The 23166-nt window shown below is 45.3% G+C and overlaps 1 protein-coding gene across 5 annotated transcripts; it reads left to right on the top strand.

The window, feature by feature from the left end:
- Positions 1-2180: 2180 nt before the first annotated feature.
- FAM78A (family with sequence similarity 78 member A) lies at positions 2181-18528 on the top strand. Of its 5 annotated transcripts, none has more exons than XM_069069333.1 (3): positions 2181-3370; positions 3685-4964; positions 17901-18528. In XM_069069333.1, the coding sequence occupies exons 2-3, from the start codon at positions 4642-4644 to the stop codon at positions 18427-18429; spliced, it is 852 nt and encodes a 283-aa protein (XP_068925434.1). In that variant the 5' UTR covers positions 2181-3370; positions 3685-4641; the 3' UTR covers positions 18430-18528. The 5 variants fall into 5 exon arrangements, with proteins under 5 accessions (XP_068925434.1, XP_068925436.1, XP_068925439.1 ...); XM_069069335.1 differs by having other exon boundaries at positions 3689-4964; XM_069069338.1 differs by lacking the exon at positions 3685-4964 and having other exon boundaries at positions 2594-3370.
- The last annotated feature ends 4638 nt before the right edge of the window (positions 18529-23166 follow it).

A 23166-nucleotide genomic window follows, 5' to 3' on the forward strand; every position in this document is an offset into this window, starting at 1 on the left:
CCTACTTCATTTTGCATCAATTTATATGTCCTAAATTTTTCTAAATCCATTTATGTTGTCATTTCTTATGGTAGAAGAGTATTCTGTTATACTAATGTGCCATACTTTGTTCAGTCATTCCCCAATTGAAAGGAATCCCTTGGTTTCCAGTCCTTTGACATCACAAAAAGGAGTGCTGTAAATATTTTTGAACATATTGATATTTTTCCTTTTTATTTGATCTCTTTGGGAGTGAGCTTCAGAGTGTTATTGTTAGGTCAAAGGGTATGCACAATTCAGTGATTTGGGAGGCATACATACAGAATTTTAACCTGATTCTGAGAAGATCATATTCTAGTGAAATTCCCAGCACAATAAAGGGGCAAGAATACATTCATTCATTCCACAAATATTCACTGAGTAACTACTATGTGCAAGGCATGCTTGACAGGATACACAGACAGCTGGGACACTGTCCTCCAGAAACTTGAGTTAAAAAGTTAAAATACACAAGATACACAAGAGTTCAGTAACAATACAAGAGATATCACAAGGCAGAACATGGTCAAAGACTCAATGAGTGGTATGGACAGTAAATGCTGGTGGAGGGGAGGAAAGACTAGGGTGAGTTGTGCTCAGAAATAGCCTAATTGGTGAGATAGCAACTGTGGTCAAATCTGTTTCTGGTTCCACCCCAGCAATTTCAAAGGGACAGATACTGATTTTCAGTCACATCATTTCGAGATTTTACCCAATGGGAACCAAAGTACTAGTACCCTATTTCTAAAGCTAACTTTGAAATTTTGTATCATTTTGCTTTTTTGTTTGTTTTGGTTTGTTTGTTTTGTTGTTGTTGTTAATTGTCTTTTATTAGGAAAATATGGTTAAGATAAGCAACTCATTTGAATGAGTCACAATGGGTGTTCACAAAATTACAAAGGGGAATCTGATGCCTAAGGTTTGTCAATGATGTTGATCATAAGAGATGTTCCTCAATGAACAAGGGGGTGATGATTGGAGGGGGGGGGAGTAGGGGAGCAATATTTAAGATATTTCTCTGTGGTTTTAAAGGAGACTGGTTTGAGATGTCAGCCTATAAATAAACCTAGTTCTCAGAGAGTAGAAGACAATGATTCCAGCATCCACTCCTCCTCACTTCTAGAATCAGAGAACATAGAATGTTAGGAATGGAAGAGAACTTCAAGATGATCCAAATTCAGTTCCTTCATATGCTCAGGGAGGGGAAATGACTAAGTCAAGGTCACACAGGTTTACCCAAGCTCCCTTTTCCCACTACAAAAACAAAACCGTATTTGTCTTTTGATTCCTTCCTTACTATGAAATGACCTGCCACACTCACTGCAATGCGTGTAACCAGACTGGAGCGATCAGAGCGGTTCCTACCTCAGGAAATGGCCCCCAGGCTATAATTACATCGCTTCATTCTGGTGACATCACAAACCACCTGGGCTTTGCCGGCGGTTTATTGTGCTATCACCAGGGCTGCTGAGATGAAACTCCATTTGGGAAATTCACAGCCTTAGCTGCATACCTCCTTTTTTCTCCAGGCACCTGAAACTGTTAGACTCACTCACCACCAATATTCATAATGTGGGCACGACTCTTAGATTAGAGCTGGAGACTTAAAAAAAAAAAAGTCTTCCACTCTCTCAGTAGGTTTTTAGGTTGAAGAGTGTACCTTCAAAGACATAATCTGTCCCCAGCCACACTTTCCTTTCAGGGACACTATACTACAATTGTGCCAGTCTCAGTAACCCAAGGTTCTCTACATCCCATTATTATTCCCAGCTTAAAGACGGCCCCCTTTTTGGATCTGCGGATACAGTGCACTGCTTGCGTTGAGACATCCGTCCCCATACCAACACACAGTCCAACAAAACAGACCTGGCGAACCAGAGATGTTGTCACGTGTGTTCTCATTCCCCCCCCCCCCCCCCTCCCATCCCGCTCCCTGTTAAAGGTATTCTCAGGATCCGAGGAGATGAAGTGTAAGAAGCTCACAGCTCCGAAAAGAAACACTTCTCTCAAGATGGAAAGGGGGATGGGAGAGAAGCCCACCACCCTCCTCCCCCCTACCCCCCAAAAAACACAAACTACACTACCCAGAATTCCTGGGGTTGGTGAAAAGGAAATGTCGTTTTTTTACCAGGAGAGGTTTAGCTCTGTCAGCTGCAGCTCGAGAGAGGGAGAAAGAGAGGGAGAGGGGAAGGGAGAGGGAGAATTATACGGGGGGTGGGAAGAGAGGTAGGGAGCCCGGAATGCAGCAATTGGGTTGGGGCTGGCTAGAGAGGCGGTCATAGGGAGAGCTGCCTATCGGGAGAGCCTGCAGGAACAGCTGGGCTGCGGGAGAATGCCAGGGCCAGACGGGCGCTGGGGGGATGAGTTTCTGCAAAGTTTGACCTGGTTGTCTTTCGGATGCCGCAGCAGAAACTGAGGCAGGCAAGGGGTGTTCTCTGAGCTAGAAGGCGGAGGCAGCGGCCACGAAGCTGACAGCACATACTTTACACAATGATTATAAAATAAACGAGGAGATTGGGGGGGGGGGAGAAAATCAAGCCAAATTAACACCCCACTGCCTCCAACCGAACCCACCCCGAGAAGCACCCCGCAAGCTATAGAGGCAAGGCTCCTCAAGCTTCGCTGCCCCACATTTGTCTTGCAAGAGGACCTGACCCTGCGGCCAGTGTCCGAGTCCAGCTTGGGGCAGGGAGGGGGGGGGAGTGGTTGTGGTGGCACGGGCGGGCAAATGCTATGAACGAGGAGCAGCTCGCCCTCCTGCTGCAGGGGGAAGGGGCATCGGAAGTCAAAAAAGCCGCCGGGGTGCCAAAATTTGGAACCGGCTAGAGGGGGCAGGTGAGTCGGAGGCGATTCTTCCCTGGCTGGTGCGTGCGACCAAGTTCCCCCAAAAGAGGCTAAGCCGGAGGCAAGCGGACACCCAAATAGGACAGTGAACCTGAGCCCGCAGGAGTAGGGGGTGTGTGTGTGTGAGGGGGAGCTTGAGTGGAGGGGGAGCCAACGAGAATAAAAATCGAGCGTGGGGCAATCTATGCGGGGCGCTCTCTTTCTGCGCCCGGGTGGAGGCCGGCAGAGGAGATCCCCTACGGATGAACCGCGGACAGGGCTGCTGAAGACGAAGAGGAGGCGGAGGAAGGAGGAGCCGCCGGGGAAGGCTAGATCTCAGCCTGCCAGCCAGCGAGCGCCAGGGCCGGCGGGGGGAAGTGACACGCTGCCGATTGCAGCAGTGTCAGCCTGAGCCGCTAGCGCCCTGGCCCCGGAGGAGGACCACCCGGGAGGGCTGAGGACCCTCGGGGCTCCAGGAGGCAGCGAACTGGACGGCAGCACCCGCTCCCCTGCCCCCTCCCCAGGCCAGGTGGGTGTCAGCAAAGATGTCACGGTTGGCGATTATTCGCTGGTGTCCGAGAGCCCAAGGCTGATTTTGACTGGGTGGGGGTAGGGGTGGGGGGAGGGGAGGGGGAGTGAAGGGGGGGGGAGGGGGTTGGTGAACGGTGAAATTGACCAGAGCTGCAGTTTCAGCTCAGCAGCCAGGGAACCAGCGGAGCCGCTCAACACCCCCCCGACGCCCCCAACACGCATTGCCTACCTACGCTCCCTCCCCACCCCCACCCGAAAGTTCAGCCTAACTTCAAGAAAGGCCTTTAAGCCTTATCCCTCCCTTCATCTCAGCCAGGTCCTCGCACCACCGAACAGGGGGACGAAGAGAGACACCCGAGTAGGACAGCGGCTGAAAGCCACGGGAGACGAGACGGGGAGAGTCAGATCACTGAGGGAGGAGGAGTGTTGCCGGAATCCACCAGCCCTAGGGGGGAAGAAAGCGAGCTGCAAAGCCATCAACAACGTGGTGCAATGTAGGAAACTGTTAGATCCCCGCTCCGAAGATCGGAAATAGCTTTTTTTTCCTCGTGAGGTGGTGCTTGCTTTCACCCCCCACCCCTCCCTCTTCTGCTTAAAGTTAACCAGGGCCACCAAAGAGTGAGAACCACTTGGGAACTACTGCTGCTCTTCGGAGTTTATTTCTTGGGATATTTATTGCAGGCTTGGGAACAGCCCTAAGCCCATCTTTGGGCTTCGGGAAGCCTCAAATCATCGCTAAACTGGAGGTGTCTTGTTTTTCTTTCCTGATTTAACAGAAACTGCTATTTAATTTATTACTGTCACTGTGTGTGTGTGAGAGAGAGAGAGAGAGCGTGTGTAAAGAGAAAAGGGGCAGGAAATAGATTTTCTGCAGAAAGGGTGGCAGCAGCGTGGACGGTACATAGCCTTCCTTATTTATGTGTCTGTCAACATTCTCCTTCATCCAAAGAATCAAGGGAAAGTATCCAACCTGTGTTTCCCGGTGAGTGAAGCACAAGGAAGGACTGGATATCAAAGCATCATGATTATTTATTGAACTTCAAACTTAAAAAAAAAAAACCCAAAGAATATCTGAGATTTCACCCACTGTTCAAGGAAGAAGAGAGGCCCTACTGCTCCTGAAATGTAGCAAAATCCTTATTTATAAACGGGCTAAAAGGCACTGATGTGAAAAGGCCCCTCCACTCGAATTTTCTATCCTATGGATATCAGTCTTGAGATTTCGAAATAGGAAGATCTGTATTGGATCTAGCAGCAACTATCATTTCAATGCCTAGTCTTCCCTGGGACTGTTGGCATTTCCTAGAAATTAAACTGGTACTGTATGCCATGGGCTGTATTCAGAGCATCAGCAGCAAATCCAAAATTTTCCGAGACAGTATTTCGGTGATTGATGTGAAAGCCTCTATTGACCCCATCCCCACCAGCATCGATGAGTCGTCCAGTGTGGTTCTCCGTTATCGGACACCACACTTCCGCGCCTCGGCCCAGGTGGTCGTTCCGCCTATACCTAAGAAGGAGACCTGGATTGTTGGCTGGATTCAAGCGTGCAGCCACATGGAGTTTTACAACCACTATGGGGAGCAGGGCATGTGAGTACTTCTGAACACCTAAGTTCTCAGAGCTTCTGGTTGGGTACCCTGGAGAAGTGAAGGTGGGGAGATGAGTTGGAAGGAGCATTTAAGAGATCAGGCTCTAGAATCTGGCCTACTAGGTGACCTATCTATCCTGTGGTTTAGGTAGCCTGGGGGTGGGGAGAGAAACTGGGTTTCATCTCCTTATGTAAGGGGCAGAGAGTATCCAATATGTCCTAGAAGGCTGCCATCTCATCAGGGGAGCCTGGTGACCTTAAAGATGCTAAAACCCAAATGAGAATTGCCAGAGCCTCAGGGATGACTTGACCTGCGAATTCCAGATTTTTATCCTTTGGGGCTTGGACTTCACCTCCCCTTTAGGTGCCCCCATTGTCCCATAGGTCCCTTTCCGGTCCTCCCTAGCAAGATGCTGAGAAATTGAAAGAACATTCTGACCAGTACTCCTTGGGCACTGCAAACCTAGCTGCAGAAGGGCCAGGTCAGTGGTAACACAAGTTGGACAAGTGGGCTTTAGGGGGTCCCATCATCAAAAGATGGGGGGAGGAGCCCACTCTGTATCAGAGAAGGAAGTGAATGTGGTCACTTTGGGGGGATTACTGAATCTACCACATCCCTTTTCAAATGTTTATCTACTTGGCCCTATACATCTCGACTTTCTATTGTGTTTAAATACCCATTCACGTCTAGGGAAATGCAGTCCATTCAAGACATCTGAACCCTCATAAGTGGTCTTGTTTTATTTACCCCTTAGCTTTTTACAAGTGGTATTTAGGAATTCAGTTTCTACTACATTTATAGCATTCGTGCCTGGAGGGGGAAGGCCACTTTAACCTGAGAACACACCCTCGGTGCCAGAAAGGCTCAAGTTGATTCAGAGTTTAGAACACCAGCTGGTTCTTAGGAGCCCCAGAGCTCATTATAGGAGCCCACTGGCTTCCTGGTACCCACTCTGATTTTGGAACTTTTGTCCTGCCAGAATTTCTCCTGCTTGGCATGAGGAAAGAGCAGAGTCTAGGGGCTCAGGCCCAAGACTTCCTTTTTGGGTATATTGGCAGAACCAGGCAATGTGGATCCTGGAGTTGAGAGAAGCTATCTTCCTTCTGTTCTATACTTCCCAAAGAGAAAGTTTTCCCTGACCCCTGGGAAAGACCCAAAAGACCACTACAGAAGGAAGGGAGGAAATGTGGGATCGTGTGCTAGGCTTAAGAATTGGGAGACACCTGGATTTGAATTCATGGAAACTTTCACATCTGATTACTGTATAAAAATCATGGGTAAGGTACCCAAACTCTCCTCCCCTCATTTCTCTCATCTGCAGAATGAGGATGACAATGTAGTGCCTACCTCACAAAGTTTTTTTGAAGGTCAAATGACATAATTTAAGTAAAATAGCTTGTCAACCTTAAAGGGCTATTACAATTGCCAGTTGTTTCTGTTACAGTAAGGAGAGGGGTTCAAGCCTGAGGGACAAGTCCTGGGGAATATGAGTGTGATAGAATCACAGGATCTGAAAGCTGGAAGGAACCTCAGAGGCCATGTGATTGGTAGAAACTCACAACTATGTGGGCACCTCTACCCAGTAGCCTAAAATAACCTTCTTCAAGTGGCAGCCTTTTGGAAGAGCCAGGCAGTCTCCAGAGGAAAAGAGGTATAGTTGTACTGGGGTGCTGAGGGGGACTGGCCCTGACAGACATAAATCCAAGTTAGCCAATGCTCCAGGGGGGGACTTATGCTACCCTTGTTACCTCACTCCTATTTCAGGAGCCCTCTTCCTAAGATGCAGAGATAGAAACCTGAAAAGAAAACAAGATTTCCTCCAAAGTTGGAACTTTTTTTTTTATACCAGTTTTAATATACAACAGAAAAGCTGTAAATAAGAAAGGGTTGGTTAGGGAAGAGAGACCTTCGCCATCTTCACTTAATGATTTTGAAGTTTAAAAGAGAGCAGAAATTGATCATGGGTGAGAAGAAATAAAGAGATTATAATTCTTACCTAAGTAAAGAAGGAATTTGTTGAGACTTATATGCAGTTTTCAAATTGAGCCTGAAACCACTTGACTCTCAAAAACAATGATTAATTCACTTCTGGTTCTGTGGCCAACCTCTCCCCTCCCCACCTTACTTCACCCCCATTCTAGAAAGGAAAGAATAAATTCTACAGAATTTTAGTCTTTGTGGAGCTTTCCTATGAAAACTTAAACGCAGAAGGATTTGTTGTACTTTTTGAGGCCTCCCAGGCAATTGTCAATAAATGAAGGTTTCCCAAGGGGTTTAGGAAAAAATTCTCCTCCTTCCTCAGGCTTAGAAGAATTCATTGGGATGCCAGAAGGGACCTATGAATTCTGAAGGATACTGAAATATGGTAGGAAAATGTTGGGAAGACTGTTTGTGGAGTGGCTTGGTTTTTCATAATGATGTACGAAGTTGTCTGTTATTACCGAAGACTTCTTAGAACAGTCAGGAGATCAGGGTTCTAATTCTGACTCTGCTGCTAAGTTAGCTTAGGATACCTTGGGCTAGTTAGTTCTTCCATTTCTGGGCCTCATTTCCTCACTTCTGAAAATAAAAGGTTAGACTAAAAGATTGCTAATGTTCTTTTTAGATTTCAAATGAGATGCTTCTGAATTAAATCAAAGTGTGGTGTGGGGTTGGAGTCAGAACTTGGGAGTCAAAAGCTGTGAATTAAAGTCTTGCCTGAGGTCAGGCAGATACTTAAGCCCCTAAATTCACTTTCCAGGTTTAGGAGTGGGACTGTTATTTGTCAGAGAGGATATAGTGTGTGTGGGGTGGGTGTGTCCCTAACTGTTGTGAAAGCCCTTTGGAAGGCATGGTTCAAAGGACAGTATTATGAACTTGGAAATTGCTGATATTCCCTGAACTTCCTTTCTCGTAGGGCAGGCTCACTCTTCCACACTGAGCCCATTGCAGTTTTAGATTTTTCATGGTTCTTTCTTTTCTTCTTCTCCCATCTTCCCCAGATATTTCCCTTCTTTCCCAGTCCTCTCTCCTTACAATGACTTTCAGAGCTGGCCATAGTATAAAACCACTGTTCTTGTCATAGTGCTCAATGTCTGTCATCCAGAAAATCTGACTCTCTTTGGATCTGGCTTTCCTTTTCCTGATAGGAGGTGAGAAGCAGCCATGTGGATAGGAGAACAGAGGAGAGACTGAGACCCTTTGGAAGGCACACAGTTGTGTTAAGTGGGTATCAAATCTGGCTTAGACACTTATTAGCAGTGTGACCCTGGGCAAGTCACTTAAACTGGTTTGCCTCAGTTCCTTATCTGTAAAAATGAGTTGGAGAAATAAATGGCAAACCACTCCAGTATCTTGGCCAAGAAAACCCCAAAGGGCATGAAGAGTGGGACACTACTGAAAAACAATTGAACAAATAAATAAATAACTTACGTTTACTTATGTGTGCATGAACATGCTAGGATATGTTCAGGTCTATTCTAGGTGAGTTGACTCCCCTTTATGTGGGGATATCAAGTGAGGTAATGTGTTTAAAATGGTTTTCAAATGTGCATGTATTGGGATAACTTACATACACTTATGTACGTGCATATGTATGTATGCAGATATTTGTCTTGCACAATGCACCTATGGATTGTGTACATTTGTACACATATTTATACACATGTACATATCTGTACGATACCTATCTTATGAGTGCAACATGCATCCACATTCGTGTGTACATATTTACATGCATGTATATATTTATTTATGCACATTTGTATATAGAGATTTATATGCGCCTCATGTACACATTTGTAGAAATAATAATAACATTTACACAGTGTTCACTGTGTGCCAGGCCCTGTGCTAAGCACTTTACAATTATTATCTCATTTGATCCTTGCAACAACCCTGGGATTATTATTTTCCCCATTTTGCAGGTGAGGAAACCAGAGGTTAAGTGACTGTGCCCTAGTCACAAAGCTAGTAAGTGTCTGAGGCTGGATTTGTGGGTGGGTGTTTATTTACATATCTAAACATATAATCATGCATATGTGTGTATGTGAAATGTGCAGATATGCATTTGGACACTCAATCTTTGTGCACCTATGTGTAAGCAATGTTATCCCCTGCACACACAGTTACAAAGCATTTTACATAGGCTATTTCATCTGCTATCTCCATGTAAAGAGGAGGGATTCATTTGGAATAGATCTCAACACTTCCTAGGATCCTAAGATTTTGAGCTGGCAGAGACCTTAGAACCTGTCCAAGTCCTTTATTTTGCACATAAGCAAACTGAGACCCACAGAGGTTCAGTGACTGAGGGTAGAACCCTCACCACTGTAGCAGAGCAGATTGGAAGGCCAGTCTTCTTGGTTCCAGGTCCCACATTCTCCAGCTAGTCAGATTATGAAACTGACTGGAATCTAGTCAAGATGAGCCAGTGTAGTAGGAGTTTTATAAAGAGGCAAATAAATACAGCATCTTGGGAAAATGAAAGTGCATTCAGCGAACTGTAGTGATCAGGTTTTTTTATACCTGGGGTGGACTATTTGGCCTTTGTAAAGTGTACCTTGTTAAAAATAACAATTCCATTGACCACAGCTGTTCACAGTACCTAAATAAGGCTGTCCCTGTAGGAAACTGATCTCTGACTCAATATTTGTTGTTGTTTAGACTGTCTGAATCTCCGTGACCCCATTTTGGGTTTGTTTGTATGTGTGTTTTTTGTTTTGTTTTTTGACAAAGACACTGGAGTGGTTTGCCATTTCCTTCTCCAGCTCATTTTACAGATGAAGGAAACTGAGGCAGACAGGGTTAAGTGACACACTTAAGTTAAGGGTCATGTGACTAATAAGTGTCTGAGGCTGGATTTGAATTCAGGAAGATGAGTCTTCTTGACTTCGGCCTGGTGCTGTAACCACTGCACCACCTAGCTGTCCTGACTCAATATAAGCAAACATTTAACAGAAAGAAGAGATATAATGGAAATTGGAAGAAGCCTGGGTTCTGACTGACTCCCAAGTTGTGTCACTTCACTGCTTGTGACCTTGGGCCAGTGTCCCCAGGGAGAGAGTTGGACTCATGATCTCTAAGGTCCCTCTGGCCATCTATGTTCTCTTGTCATCTAGTTTTGACATTCTATGTGCTGAGACCTCTTCCGGTTTTGACACTGGATGTTCTAAGGTCTCTTCCAGATCCAATATAGGATATTCTAAAGTTTCTTGCACATCTGACAGTCCATATTCTAGAATTCTGCATTAGGCATAATGCTAATTGATAACAGCAAATTAAATTTGTGGATAAGGAGATCTGTGAAATGGAGAGTAAATCTCTTGATGCCAGATTAAATGGATGCTATAGAATTTTGGGTCCAACCCACATTACTTTAAAAGCTTGAGCCCCCATCAACTGTTCACTTTCAAGACACCTGCCTCCACAACCCCAGCCTCCGCAATTCCTCACCCGCCACCTGTCATCTCCACAGAGAAGCCTTTTCAATGATAAGTCACAAGTTCTTCCCTGTGTGGGAGACACAGTGACATTGGCTGCTGCTAGCCCATTTCCCTAAGCCTGGGCTTGAGGTCACAGGCCTCGCCATGAGGATTAGGGGGAAGGAGGATATTTGGTGCAGAAGTTCTTTAAATTGTCAGTGTCATCAAGCAAAGAAGTATAACCTTGAGGAAAAACCTCTTACTCCCTCCAGTCCTCAGTTTCTTCATCCAAAAGTTCTCTTTACAGTTCCTTTTAGCTCTGACATTCCATGCTGTCAAAGAGGTGTGTTGTGTTTTGTTTGTGTGTGTATATAGAAGGAGAGGGGAATTTCTGGTCAAAGGGAGGGTCAGTGAGGAGGCCAGAGATGGATACACTGGGACTTGTCCTCTCCCGCTGCTATGATGGCAGATGAAGCTTGGTGATCTACAGCTGTTCACCAGGAATGGCCAAGGGGAGGGAACTTCCACACTGATTGTGCGGTCTCTTCCTGAAATGTGTGCCTGCGCAGAGAATAATTCAGTCTCAGACTTCCTCTCTAACAGAGGAAAGCAGGCCCCACATATGCAAGGCCTCAGCTGTAGTAAAATGTGCATAGGAGGGAGCCCCAGTTTCAAACCTCCTGGGTTTGAGGAAATGCTGGGAGAATGCTGGAGACAGTAGGGCCCCATGAAAAATCCCAATAGGCCTGACCCCAGCCAGAATGTCAACCACCCATATCTTCTACTCCCAGCTGTAGAAGGTGGGGAGAGGTTGCCTTGCAACATAACTGGTTCTCACCTAGGAAGAATATCAGCCCCGGCCATATGTTTCAGACCCCGGAGGTCCAGGAACAGGGGGTGGGGCAAGGGTTGATAGGGAAAAATAACTCTGCATAGAATAACTTGGGCTCAAACTTCCTTTTTGAGACATTTCTTTTTCCCAAATAAATGCTTTTTCAGGTGAAACTAGGAAAAGCAGAATGAAAAGGGATTTATAGACCAAGATCAGAATATCTAGGAAGGGACTTGGACTTTAGGCTTTAGGTTTTGGGGTAACCTCTAGTTTTTGCATCTTTAGGGTTAGTTGGTTGAGTGATCACAGAACTTTAGAAATAGATGAGACTTTAAGGCCATCGAGTTTAATCTTCTCATTTTGCTGATATGTAATATGAAGTCCAGAGAAGTGAGGTAGGTGGTGGGCCCATGGTCACCCAGCTAGGTAGTGGCAGAACTGGGATTAGAAGGAGGCTGTTCCAGGAAATGCCACTCTCATGGCAGGCACCCTGCCCTGAATTAGGGAAGTTGTCCATCCTGGTATGGAAGGCAGTTTGAATTGTTGATTGAAGAAAATTTTAAATAAACTCTTTTTTTGTCCTTGGGTTCCTTCTCTAAAGTACAGAATAGGGCCTCCAGTTGGGAGACTCTATTAATTGTCAAGTGGAATCAGGGCCCAAATCTTGTCTAGGGTTTACACCTACCAGCTCTGATCCTAGAAGACAGGATAAAGAAAAAGGCAAGAGCTTGGGATGATTCACATTTGGTATCTCTTTGTAAAGTCTGTCCAAAGGTCATCATAGATTTTAGAGTTGGAAAGGACCTTCAAGGTCATCTCATCCAAGCCCTTCATTTTATAGTTGAGGAAAATAAGAGTTTTAAGTGATTTGCTCAAGGTCATACAGTAGTATAATAGCAGGGACAGGATTTAAACTGGAGTCTTACAAGTCCAAATCCATTGCCCTTCCCATTGTGGGTAGACGGGAATTCTGTCAATCAGGATGGGTCTTAGCCCTTTTCTGGGATTGTAGGATCATAGCATTGCCCTGGACACTGTACAGATTCCAAATCAACTCCAAAAGGAGTTAGAAGAAACCTACAGCTAGTGGAGGAAACACAAGTACTCGAGTTCTTTCCCATCACAATATGAACTGTTATTATATAGTCACCAAAGATCACAGGGTCCCAAACCCTCACATTCCATTTGAGACCTTCCTTCTTCTCAATGCAAGGTCACTCACTGAGGGGGTATAGGAGAGAGCTTCGAGGAAAAGCATGGTGCTCTTTTGGCCATAAAACTAGAGGGTTCCCTAGCTTACTGTGGTGGCCCTTTCAGTGCCAGATTCCCCAGCTCTCTTATTTGCATAGTCTAGAGACACAGACCTTAGAAGGGGCCAATTATTAATATTGGTCAACTGAAGAGACCCTTAGCCTCTCCAGTAAATACCTGTTTTTTCTATTCCTAGATAGTGTTTGGGAAATGGGGTTCTATGGGGGTGGCAAATCATCATGGTATTTGTACCACTACTGAGCCCACATCATTGAGTCAGTGTGGTATAGTGGATAGAGGGCTGGACTTTGAAAGTCAAGAAAACATGGGTTCAAATTCTGCCTCAGACATGTATAAGCTGTATGACCCTGAATAAGTCACTTAACCTCTTTCAACCTCAGTTTCCTTCTTTGTAAAATCAGGAGACTGGACTTGACCTCTAGGGGTCCCTTCTAGCTTTAAATCTATTACAATCTCTAGACTTATAGGAAAATAGGCCTTTGGTTACCTCATTATCTGCAACCCTCCTGAGTCATATGGCTTAGAAGTTTTTCCAGGGGTGCAGCTAAAAACATCCCAGGTATGGGTTGTTTGGGTTGGAGCTGCTGCTATTAGGTAGGAAATAAGTAAGCATTAGAAAAGTTCTGGGGTCTGGGATCAGAAGTGGGAACTCAGTTGGCAACACCCAATCAGGGGCATTCATGTCCAAACGTCTTTCTAAAGTGCCTTTTCCTCAAGGTGTAAGTAATACAGGGTGTCTGTGATTCTCATCATTCTTCATGGAGCTTTCCTGGTTCAACCAAGGGTGTCAGATATGTCAAACTGTACGACAGAGGGTGGAACTCAGTGCCCTCTAAGGTTACCTCTCCCAACTCTAAAAGCTTATGCTGATGGGATGGAGAAAGGTCTCAAATGGAATGTGAGGGTTTGGGATCCCTGTGATCTTTGGTGACTATGTAATAACAATTCATATTATGATGGGAAAGAACTCTGAGTACTTGTGTTTCCTCCACTAGCTATGGGTTTCTTCCATTAGCATTTGCTCCAGTCTTCAAGGCTCCTAGGATGAGGGTGGGGATAGTAAATGGGGTAGGAGAGGTTGGGGAAGCATCTTTTTAAGGCTACTTCTGTTTGACATCCATTGAAGTTCATCTAGGCCCTGTCCCCCAGGTAGAGCATAAAAGGGTCGTAAGATAAGGGAAATTAATGTTCTTTTTTGGTTTGTCTGGGTTGTAGTGGAAAAGACTAAAAAGGGTTGGCTTTTCAGGATGGAAAGATGAAGGACATGGGAGAGAGAGGATCAAAGTCTATCCAATCAGGAAGGACTTAAAGACATAAATATAGGATTCACCAAATTCCAGAATCACAGACAGAGGTAGGGATGTCCCTTGAAGCTTCAAAGAGGTAGTTTAAGGACAGGCAAAAGCTATCCTACTGCAGGCAGAAGGCAGGAATCTTGGAAACCTATTGCCTCAAAGGTCATAGAGGCTACAAATATGAAAAGATTAAAAAGGTCTTTGAATAAATGTAGGAAAGGGCCCTTACAGATCATGTGCCCCCAGCCCCCCATTTTCTAGTGGAGAAAAATGAAAGAAATTAAACAACTCATCCAAAGTCACTATAGGTAGTAGGCAGCAGAACTGGAATTCAAACTCAGGTGTACTGGTACTAAATCTGAGGCTTTCCTCACTGCCCCATGCCACCTCTGACTTCTAACTTCTAACCTCAAACACTGACATCATAGGATGGCACCATACCCTTCTTTAAACAGTCCCTCAAGGCTCCCAACAGAGAGAATTCTCGGTTGGATGGTCCATGGGGCTGATCCAGGGTGACATTTCTGATGTTCTTAAAATATGACTCACTCTGCGAGAGTGGGCAAGGAGGGCTATTTCCCGAGTCATTTTGACAGTTAAATCCTAAATAATATTCTACAAGAGACACACTGCTTGTCTGGCAGCTGCAGCTCCTCTTTCCTGGGCTTTTACTGGGTGTTAGAATACTGCAACTGAATCTGCTGTATTTCCAGGTCAACATGAAGGAAAACCCCAAAGAATCCATGTTGGCAAAAGTATGTTTAAGGGGTCTGCTAAAGTTCTATCTCAGTTTCCCAGATCAACACCTTAGAAATAAGTTCCTCCTCAGTTTTTTTTTGAAGTCAAACTGAGGTCAAAACTAGAGTTATTTTTAAACTTTGCCTTCTGTTTATTCTCTTGTTCCTTTAAAACAGGGATTCTTCATCTTTTTGAGTCATGGCCCTTTTGTCTGATGAAACCTATGGGTCCCTTCTCAGAGTATTGTTTCTAAATGCATATAATAAAATGTTTAAGATTACACAGGAAACCAATTACACTGAAATGCAGTTATTAAAATGTTTACGAAAGAAGTTCAAGAGACCCCAGGTTAGAGTCTCTTCATTTAAAACAATGGTAAAAGAGAGGGGTTAATGACATTGTACAGGATTGGTTGGGTGTTTTCGTTTTTGTTTTTAAACAACCAACCAAAAAAGTATTTTTGTAGGCTATTAAAATGCAAAATGACTTACTTGAGATATACAGCACAGACCAAGGAGGAAACATTTGGGTTCAGGGCATGTGCCCACAGTGAGGGAGGGGAGTTGGGCTACCTAGCAAACTGCTATAATTTCACTGGCTCCTCCTGCTGCTGGTGGGGACTCACTGTGTCAGGTGGTAGTTGTGGTGTGCTTAGACAACAGTCCCCAGATGTTAGGGTGGGAGTTTTGCAAAATGAGGTCAGGTTGGCCAGCTGCTTTCACGTCTGACATGCACAGGGGAGATACAGTGGCTTAAAATCTAGCCCAGCAAGGTCACTAATGAGATAGGCTTCTAGGAAGGCCCTGGAGTTATCAGGGAGCATTTGAATAAAAACAAGCAGCCTGGCAAAATGACTGCCCTGATTTGTCATGTTACCCTGGTTCCCGTTTACTAACACCAGAATTATGCTGGAATGACAAAAGCTGAAAGACGGAACATGTCTGAAGCTGTGCTGATTCATGCCAGAGGTTTACACGAGTTCTCCAGGATGCTCCTCGTCCTGGAGTTGAGCATCAGAGACCTGAATTTATGTCAGGAGGCGGCGTGATGTGGTGGAAAGTGAATTCAACTGGGAATCAGATGACCTGGGTCCTGGTTCTGAATCTGCTACACCCAGCTGTCTGATTTGGGTAAATTACTTCTCCTGTTGGAGGCCTTTGTTTCCTCATCTGTAAAAAACAGACGCTCTTGAGAATTCCCCTCTAGGGGTGTGCTGTAATTAGCTCTTCCAGGCCTAAGAACTAATTGTTAAATTTTCAGTGGAAGCATTTACAACTTGGCAAATGATACAAATCAGGGCTTGATTTATTGTTTTATTGATTGTCTGGTCTTAAGAAAGTGATGGAGAAAAATATTAGTGATGCAAAATGATATTTAAATGTTTGTAGTGCAGACATTCCCCCCCCCCCCCCCCCATTCTGGCTCTTAATTACTTCTAGGGTGTCTTTGTAATCAGAGATCCAAAGCAGCCCTGACCTTGTTATAAAAGGTGCCCCACCCTAGAATCCTTGTATATGGGGTATGAGCAGTCATGCTGATGGGAGCCCAGGAGAGACTGGACCTGGCCTAATAAGCATTATCAGCTCCTCCAGGGAAATTGACCCCTCTTGGCTCCATTCTGAAGGGCTCCCCAGCTGCTTGGTGCAGATTACAAGCTAAACTCGTGCTGAGAGAAGAGAAACTTCTCTTTTTAGAGAGGGAACTATACGGTAGCTAGCAGCAGTAGTGTGGGTTTGTCATCTTATGAACCATTAAGTCAAAGCAATCTCAGATCTGGCATGGGGAGGCTATTGTAAAAGCTGGACAGAACACTATGGGATTAATCATAGCTATAACCATGGCTTTAGGTAGGAGGGAAAACAAGAGAATCTCATTCCTATGAATGAAAATATGAATGAAAATAATTTATCAAGCACTTACTGTGTGCTAAGCATGGCAGGGGGAGATGGACAAATACAAAAGTGAGAGTTCCTGCCCTCAAGTCGCTTACATTCCAAGAGGAAAATGTAACATATAGAGGGGCATTGTGGCTACCAAGGAGTGTTTTGGTAAAGGAAGACACAAGGATGAGTGGAGCTATAGAGGAGTTGACTGACACACCCCTTTCAGAAAAAGTGAGAGTAGTATTGATTTGATATGGCTCCCTCTTTTTTTTTTTTTTTAAAGCAAGTGGGGTTAAGTAACTTGCTCAAGATTACACGGCCAGTTATTTTGTGTGGGTGCTAAGTATCTGGAAGCCGGAACCGATCCCGGGTCTCCTGACTCCAGGGCTGGTGCTCTTACTCACTGTGCCACCTGGCCACCCTGATGATTCCCTCTTTTGAAGGACATTAACTTAATTCCAGGGCAGCTAGGTGGCACAGCGAAAAGCGTGCATGGCCTAAAGTCAGGAAGACTCATCTTCCTGAGTTCAAATCTGGCCTCAGGCACTTACTAGCTGGGTGACCCTGGGCAAGTCACTTAACCCTGTTTGCTTCAGTTTCATCATTTGTTAAATGAGCTGGAGAAATAAACAGCAAACCACTTCAGTATCTCTGCCAAGAAAACCCCAAATAGGATCAGGAAGAGTCAGACATGACTGAAACAACTGAACAACGACAATAAACTTAATTCTGATACTTTCTGAGTAGGGGAAAAACAATTTGGGGCATTTAGACTGTAAGGTCTGTGAGGGTAGTGACCATCTTTTGCCTCCTCAGCGTTTAGCACAGTACCTGACACTTAGCAGGCATTTAATAAATTTTATTGGCTATTGATTTGATGATGCTTTGTTTCCCCACCTTCCCCATTCACCTATGATCTAAGAATATACATTTAGAGCTGGAAAGGAGGAGGGGATCCTATTAAATTGAGTCCAACTGCACCATTTAAAAGATGAACAAACAGACTGAAGGGTAATAGCACCCACCTGAGATCATGCAGATCCCAGACCAAGGCCACGTAGGACCAGGAGCCCAGGGTCTCTGCTTCTAAATCCTGTCTTATGTATCCTTTCTTGGTGGGGAACAAAAAGCAGAGAGGGGAGGGGAACCATTCCTACCCCATTTCCCCCCTGCTTCAGGCTCAGCTTTGTAGCACATTCCCAAGGTCCTTGCCTTTTCTCTGCAAGGTTACTTTCTAATTGTGGGGAGCGTCGTCTCCCCCAGGCTGGGATATGGGTCAGTGTTACTAACCTCATCTTTTGGCTAGGGGTTAGTTAAGTGATGCAGCAATGACACACCATTAGCCGATCTTGAGACTGATTCTGAGGAGGAGGGGAGGGGCAGAGAGGTAGGGGCTGGAAGCCTAAATCTCAATGGGGAGAACAGAAGTTCTCATGGATAGGAGCCCAGTGGGGTGAAAGCCTAAGAACAGTGTATTATCTGAGATGTAATTAAATGGACATCCTTATTTCTAGGTCCAGCTGGGAGCTCCCAGACCTTCAGACAGGAAAGATTCAGGCCATCAGTGACTCAGATGGGGTCAACTACCCCTGGTACGGTAACACCACAGAGACCTGCACAATCGTGGGCCCCACCAAAAGAGACTCCAAGTTTATCATCAGCATGAATGACAATTTCTATCCCAGTGTCACGTGGGCAGTGCCGGTCAGTGAGAGCAATGTGGCCAAACTGACCAGCATCTACCGAGATCAGAGCTTTACCACCTGGCTGGTGGCCACCAACACAGCAACCAATGACATGGTCATTCTTCAGACCCTCCACTGGAGGATGCAGCTAAACATCGAGGTGAATCCCAACAGGCCCTTGGGACAACGTGCCAAGCTCCGGGGGCCAACTGCCCAAGAGCAGCCCCAGATCCTGAGTAAGAATGAGCCAATACCACCCAGTGCCCTTGTCAAACCGAATGCCAATGATGCTCAAGTCCTCATGTGGAGGCCGAAGGATGGGCAGCCTCTTGTGGTGATACCTCCCAAGTACCGGTAACGAGCCGGGGTTCTGGCACCGAATGGGAGGAGAACACACTCTGATCTGCTAGTTTAAGACAAACAAATAATAATAATAATGATCAAAACAAAGTCAAAATGCACTTTTTAGTCATTCAACAAAAATGCAACCATTCTACCTTCTCCAGTGGGACGGATTTCACTGTGCTAAAGTTCCAGGGAAGACCTCACCTGGGGTTTCCTCATCACCTGCTTTCTAAGGAGCAGGAGAAGGGCGGTGGGGAGAGGAGGAACAAAGCAAACACACACAATCCCTTTTCATTTCCACTTTCAGCCTTTGGTTTTCCCATCTCTCTTTTCCCTTCTCTGGTTATGATCTGAGTTTCAGTTACTCACTCGAAACAGACTTGATGAAACAAAAAACTTTTGAGTTTTTCTTTTTTCCCTCTTTTCTCTTGGAGGTTCAGGGGGAGGGAGTGGGAGGGGAGTCCCCTCATCAATGAAATCCAAGATCTTGGGGCAATCCAACTGACCCTCATTTTACTGATGACCTATTTTTTTTTTCAATTGATAAAGATTTGCAACCTCCTCCCCCTACCCAATCATGCGGCCTTATATAGATTTTGCTTTGCCAAAATTTTGCCTTAAGCTGTGCTGGGGTGGGGGGTGGGGGGAGGGATGGACCGAAGAGCAGAATCTCTTTCCTGCTGGATTCTAACAAGTGAATTGAGGGTGAAAGGAACACCACCTTCCATCTGAAGAGGAAGGAAAGGGAAGGTGACTCAAATCCATCTGTTCTTGGGATCCAAAGAGGAGGCAAAGAAAAAGCTTAGACTTAACGCCAATTACTTTTTATCCCCTTTCCCATTTGGGCTTTTAAAAGGTTCTCCTTGTCCTTTCCTTCCCCCTCCCCCTGCCCCAAGCAGACTTCCTTCCCATCTTGGTCCCATGCAGAAGTTCTGGCCCTGCTGAATGGGCAAGCTTACACTCTGCTGTAGCCTCTCTTTACTTTCTGTTTTCTTCTCTACAGCATCAGCTCAGGGGTAGGCTTAAATGGTGGGGAGGAAGAAGTCAAGAGACCACGTGTAGAGGAAGCCATCGTTCCAGACCACCAACTTGGTCGTCAGCTTGTTGGAAGGTGCCCACACCCTCTGAGCATGCACCCTGCCCATGCAATTGGCTAATGCCAAGTAGAACCTAAGGGGGTGGCTTCTCCCTGCTGGTCTGTGCCACTTCTAACTTCTGGAACACCAGCTACCACCACTAACAATACACAACCATCTTTATTTGTGAAAGGCAAAAAAAATGATAGATTTCCCTCCATGCAGTTGAAAACTGTAGAGAATGGGAAAGAGGAGCATACTTCTCCCCTCCCCATGCTCAGCCCCACGGTGTTGTCTGAAAATGGATTGTATGGGGCTACAGGCCTCTTCTGAGGATAAAATCCTCTTTTAGGTTCTAATAAAAAGCTCTCTAGGCAGGGACTTCTATGATCATCAAATGTTATTAATCCAGACTCAGTTTGTAAGGGAGGGGGGAGGTGGAGGATGGCCACAAAATTTACTCTGGATCTTTTCCTCGTTGGGAAGTTTAGGGGAAACATTACTACTCTGAGACCCTGTATTTCCTCAACTCTAGGAAATGCCCCAAAGACAGGAAGCCCAAGCAGACCTGCCAATGAATTTCAGAGTCACTTGGAGGCCTGGCCTTGGCGGCTTTTTCTGAGCATCTCTATCCCAATGAGCACTCAGGGAACCTGTATCACACTTTCCTCTCTTCTATCTGGGGCACCCTGTAGTCCCTGTCATAATTTGGGAGAATGACAGTCCCCCTACCCCTCTTCCTGAGTAAATGCCAATGCTTTGCAGCAAATGTCATGTTTAGTTGGAAAACTGCTCACAGAAACCACAGGGGAAGAGATGGTTCCCTAGAGCTTTAAACTTATCCCACTTTGTTGTAGCATCTTATTGAGGCTGTGTCCCTCCTGAGAACCCTCAAAAGTTATAGTTGTCACCCCAGAGCTCCCTCAACTCCACAAATAATCACAAACCAGAGTGCTTGACTGAGAACAGAATATCACTAGACATTTCTGCTTGCGACATGGCACTTGTAATAGTCTCAGTTAAGATTTAAGAAGGTTGGGGTGGCTAGGTGGTGCCGTGAATAGAGCACTGGCCCTGGAGTCGGGAGGACCTGAGTTCAAATCTGGCCTGGGACACAACACTCTCTAGCCATGCGACTTTGGGCAAGTCACTTAACCCCAATTGCCCTGTCCCTCCCCCCTCCAAAAAGCAAAAAAAAAAAAAAAAGATTTAAGAAGGTTTATAAACAATAATCCAAATCCTTTGCTATAATATTCCTTGTGTAATATTACATGTATTCAGGGATATTTAACGCAAGATATAGTCTCCTCCTCCAGCTCATATATTTGGAAAAAAAGACAGTTATATATGAAAACAAATTGGGCTAGAGATAGTCTATTAGCTTTTTCTGGCTAGTATCAAGCTTGGGTATTCCCTTTGCTACATCTTCATAGCCTCCACTCCTCAGAAAACTTCTGCACTCCTGCATGCTCAGAGGAGCAAAAAAGTAAAATAATAACAATAATAATAGCTAACAGGTGTTTTGCCATTTGAAAAGCACTATCCATATAGCCTAGTATGGTGGAAAGGACACTGATTCAGGAGTCAGGAACAGTGTTTCAAATCCCACCCCTGATGTGTACTCCCCATGTGACCTTGGGCAAGTCACAACCTCCATGGGTCTCAGTTTTTCCATTTGTAGGAGAGTGTTGGGCTAAGACAATCTCTGAGGCCCCTTTCAGCTCTGTATCTTTGACATCATCTGACCCTCGGAAGAGCCCTTGGAGGTTGGTGGTCTAAGCTGTCATTAGCTCTGTTTTGTACATAAGGAAGCAGACACTTAGAGTGGCTAAGTCACTTACCTAAGGCATATGGCTAGTAAATAGTAAAGCTAAGACTAAATCCCTGGTCTTCTAACAGTCCAGAAAGCTTCCCCCCCTCCCCCAACTCTGTCCCAGTTGTTTCTTAAGCTTTGGTTTTAAGGCTATGTGAGCTAGCTATGGTGGGGGGGGGCCTTCACCCTACTTCTGAGGACACAGTGATGATGCACAAAAGAGAGATGGCAGAAAATGACAAGAGCTATAGCTGTGACAGTATTACTGTAGAGTTAAAACTGCTATGGGGACATTTGGTCTCATAGTGAGAAATCACCCCCAGCGGATCCTGGTCATTTAACCTCTAGGTGAAAGGCAACTGAGACTCAGGTTCTTCCCCAAGCACCTACCTGCATGACTTTGGGCGACCTACTGACTGTCTCTGGACCTCAGTATCTTCATTAGTCACAATGCTTAACACAGTGCCTGGTACGTAACCAATGCTTATTGACTGACATATGAGTATCAGATTGGTTGGTGGTTCTCAAAGTGTGAGGTGGGGGTCCCCAAGACTCTTTCACGGGGTCTGCAAGGTCAAAACTACTTTTGTCATAATGTGAAGATGTTTTAATTTCTAGTATGGTAAATAGCAATACTGAACTACTGAAACAAAAGCTCTTTGGGGGTGTCATCAGTAACTTTTAAAAGTATAAATTGGGTCGTGAGACTGAAAAGTTTGAGAATTGCCAGACTAGATGACCTCTAAGCACCCTTCCAGCTCTAAATCTCATGACCTGTGACCTTAGAAGCCACTTTCCATCTGTCTGCCTCTATTATAAAATGGGGGACTTGTACTGAAAGATCTCTATAAGGTCCTTCCAACTCTCTCAAGAAAAAGTGCTGTGCTTCAAATGTGGGGAGCCCTTCTAAGGCTATTCTTTAGGGTCAGTGATAATGATGGACTGATACAGGTTATGAAGAAGCGGCAGTCAGGATTAGGAGCAAGATTGGGCTTCCACAATTGTCAGAGGCTCCTGAGAACCTTGAGAGTGACAAGCTCGTGAGCCTCAAGGGCCTTATTCGTCTGCAGTAACTCCAGGCCCTAGATTGGCCAAGATAGGGAAGGAGCAGAATGGACAGAAAGGCTCTTGGAAGCACAGAATAGGGGAGGCCCTGAGGGCAAGGCCTTGAGGTTTCTCAGATCAAGGGACCATTCCTCCAAACCAGTGCTTTTAGAGCCACTGTCCATGTTTCTTAAAGAAATCGGTTAACCCTTAGAAAGGAATAAGCAAAGTGTCCCATTTCAGAAGTTGGGACCCCTCCAAGGTACTCCTTGCATTGGTTCCCCACGATCCCACTCTTGAGCAAATGCCAAAATTTCTCAGGAAACACCCAGACCTTGGCTGGAGAGCAGCTTTATCAGAGCCATTGCTGCATTCCTCCCCAACCCCCAACTCCCTCCCCATCCCAGCTCACAAACTAGCGACCAGCATTCTCTACCCATTCAGCTTTTACCTTTGATGTGGACTTCTTGCCCCTCCCTGTGATAACAGGATAATAGGACTGGGGAGACCCTAAGTGATCCAGGTCACTATGGCTTTATAATGAAGTATGCTTAAGAACCTTAGAACATAAAAGGTCAGAGGTGGAAGGGATCTTAGAACATAGAGGGTGGGAAGTGGAAGGGCCCTTAGAACAAGGGTTCTTAACCTTTTTGTATGACACGGACTTCTCAGGAGAATGCTTTTAAACACATAGGATTGGGGCAGCTAGGTGGTGCAGTGAGTGAGTAGAGCACCAGCCCTAGAGTCAGAAGGACCTGAGTTCAAATATGGCCTCAGACACTAGCTGTGTGATCTGGATAAGTCACTTAACTCCAGT

Source organism: Petaurus breviceps, unplaced genomic scaffold (genome assembly GCF_028583685.1).
Source record: "Petaurus breviceps papuanus isolate PSGF00001 unplaced genomic scaffold, PetGlider_PUasm1.0 90779, whole genome shotgun sequence".
Taxonomy (NCBI): Eukaryota; Metazoa; Chordata; class Mammalia; order Diprotodontia; family Petauridae; genus Petaurus; species Petaurus breviceps.

Bases quoted from the DNA above. Each gene is read 5' to 3' on its own strand.
- FAM78A (XM_069069333.1), top strand. From the start codon at position 4,642: ATGCCTAGTCTTCCCTGGGACTGTTGGCATTTCCTAGAAATTAAACTG. The intron at 4,965-17,900 runs GTGAGTACTTCT...CCTTATTTCTAG, and splicing joins CACTATGGGGAGCAGGGCAT to GTCCAGCTGGGAGCTCCCAG.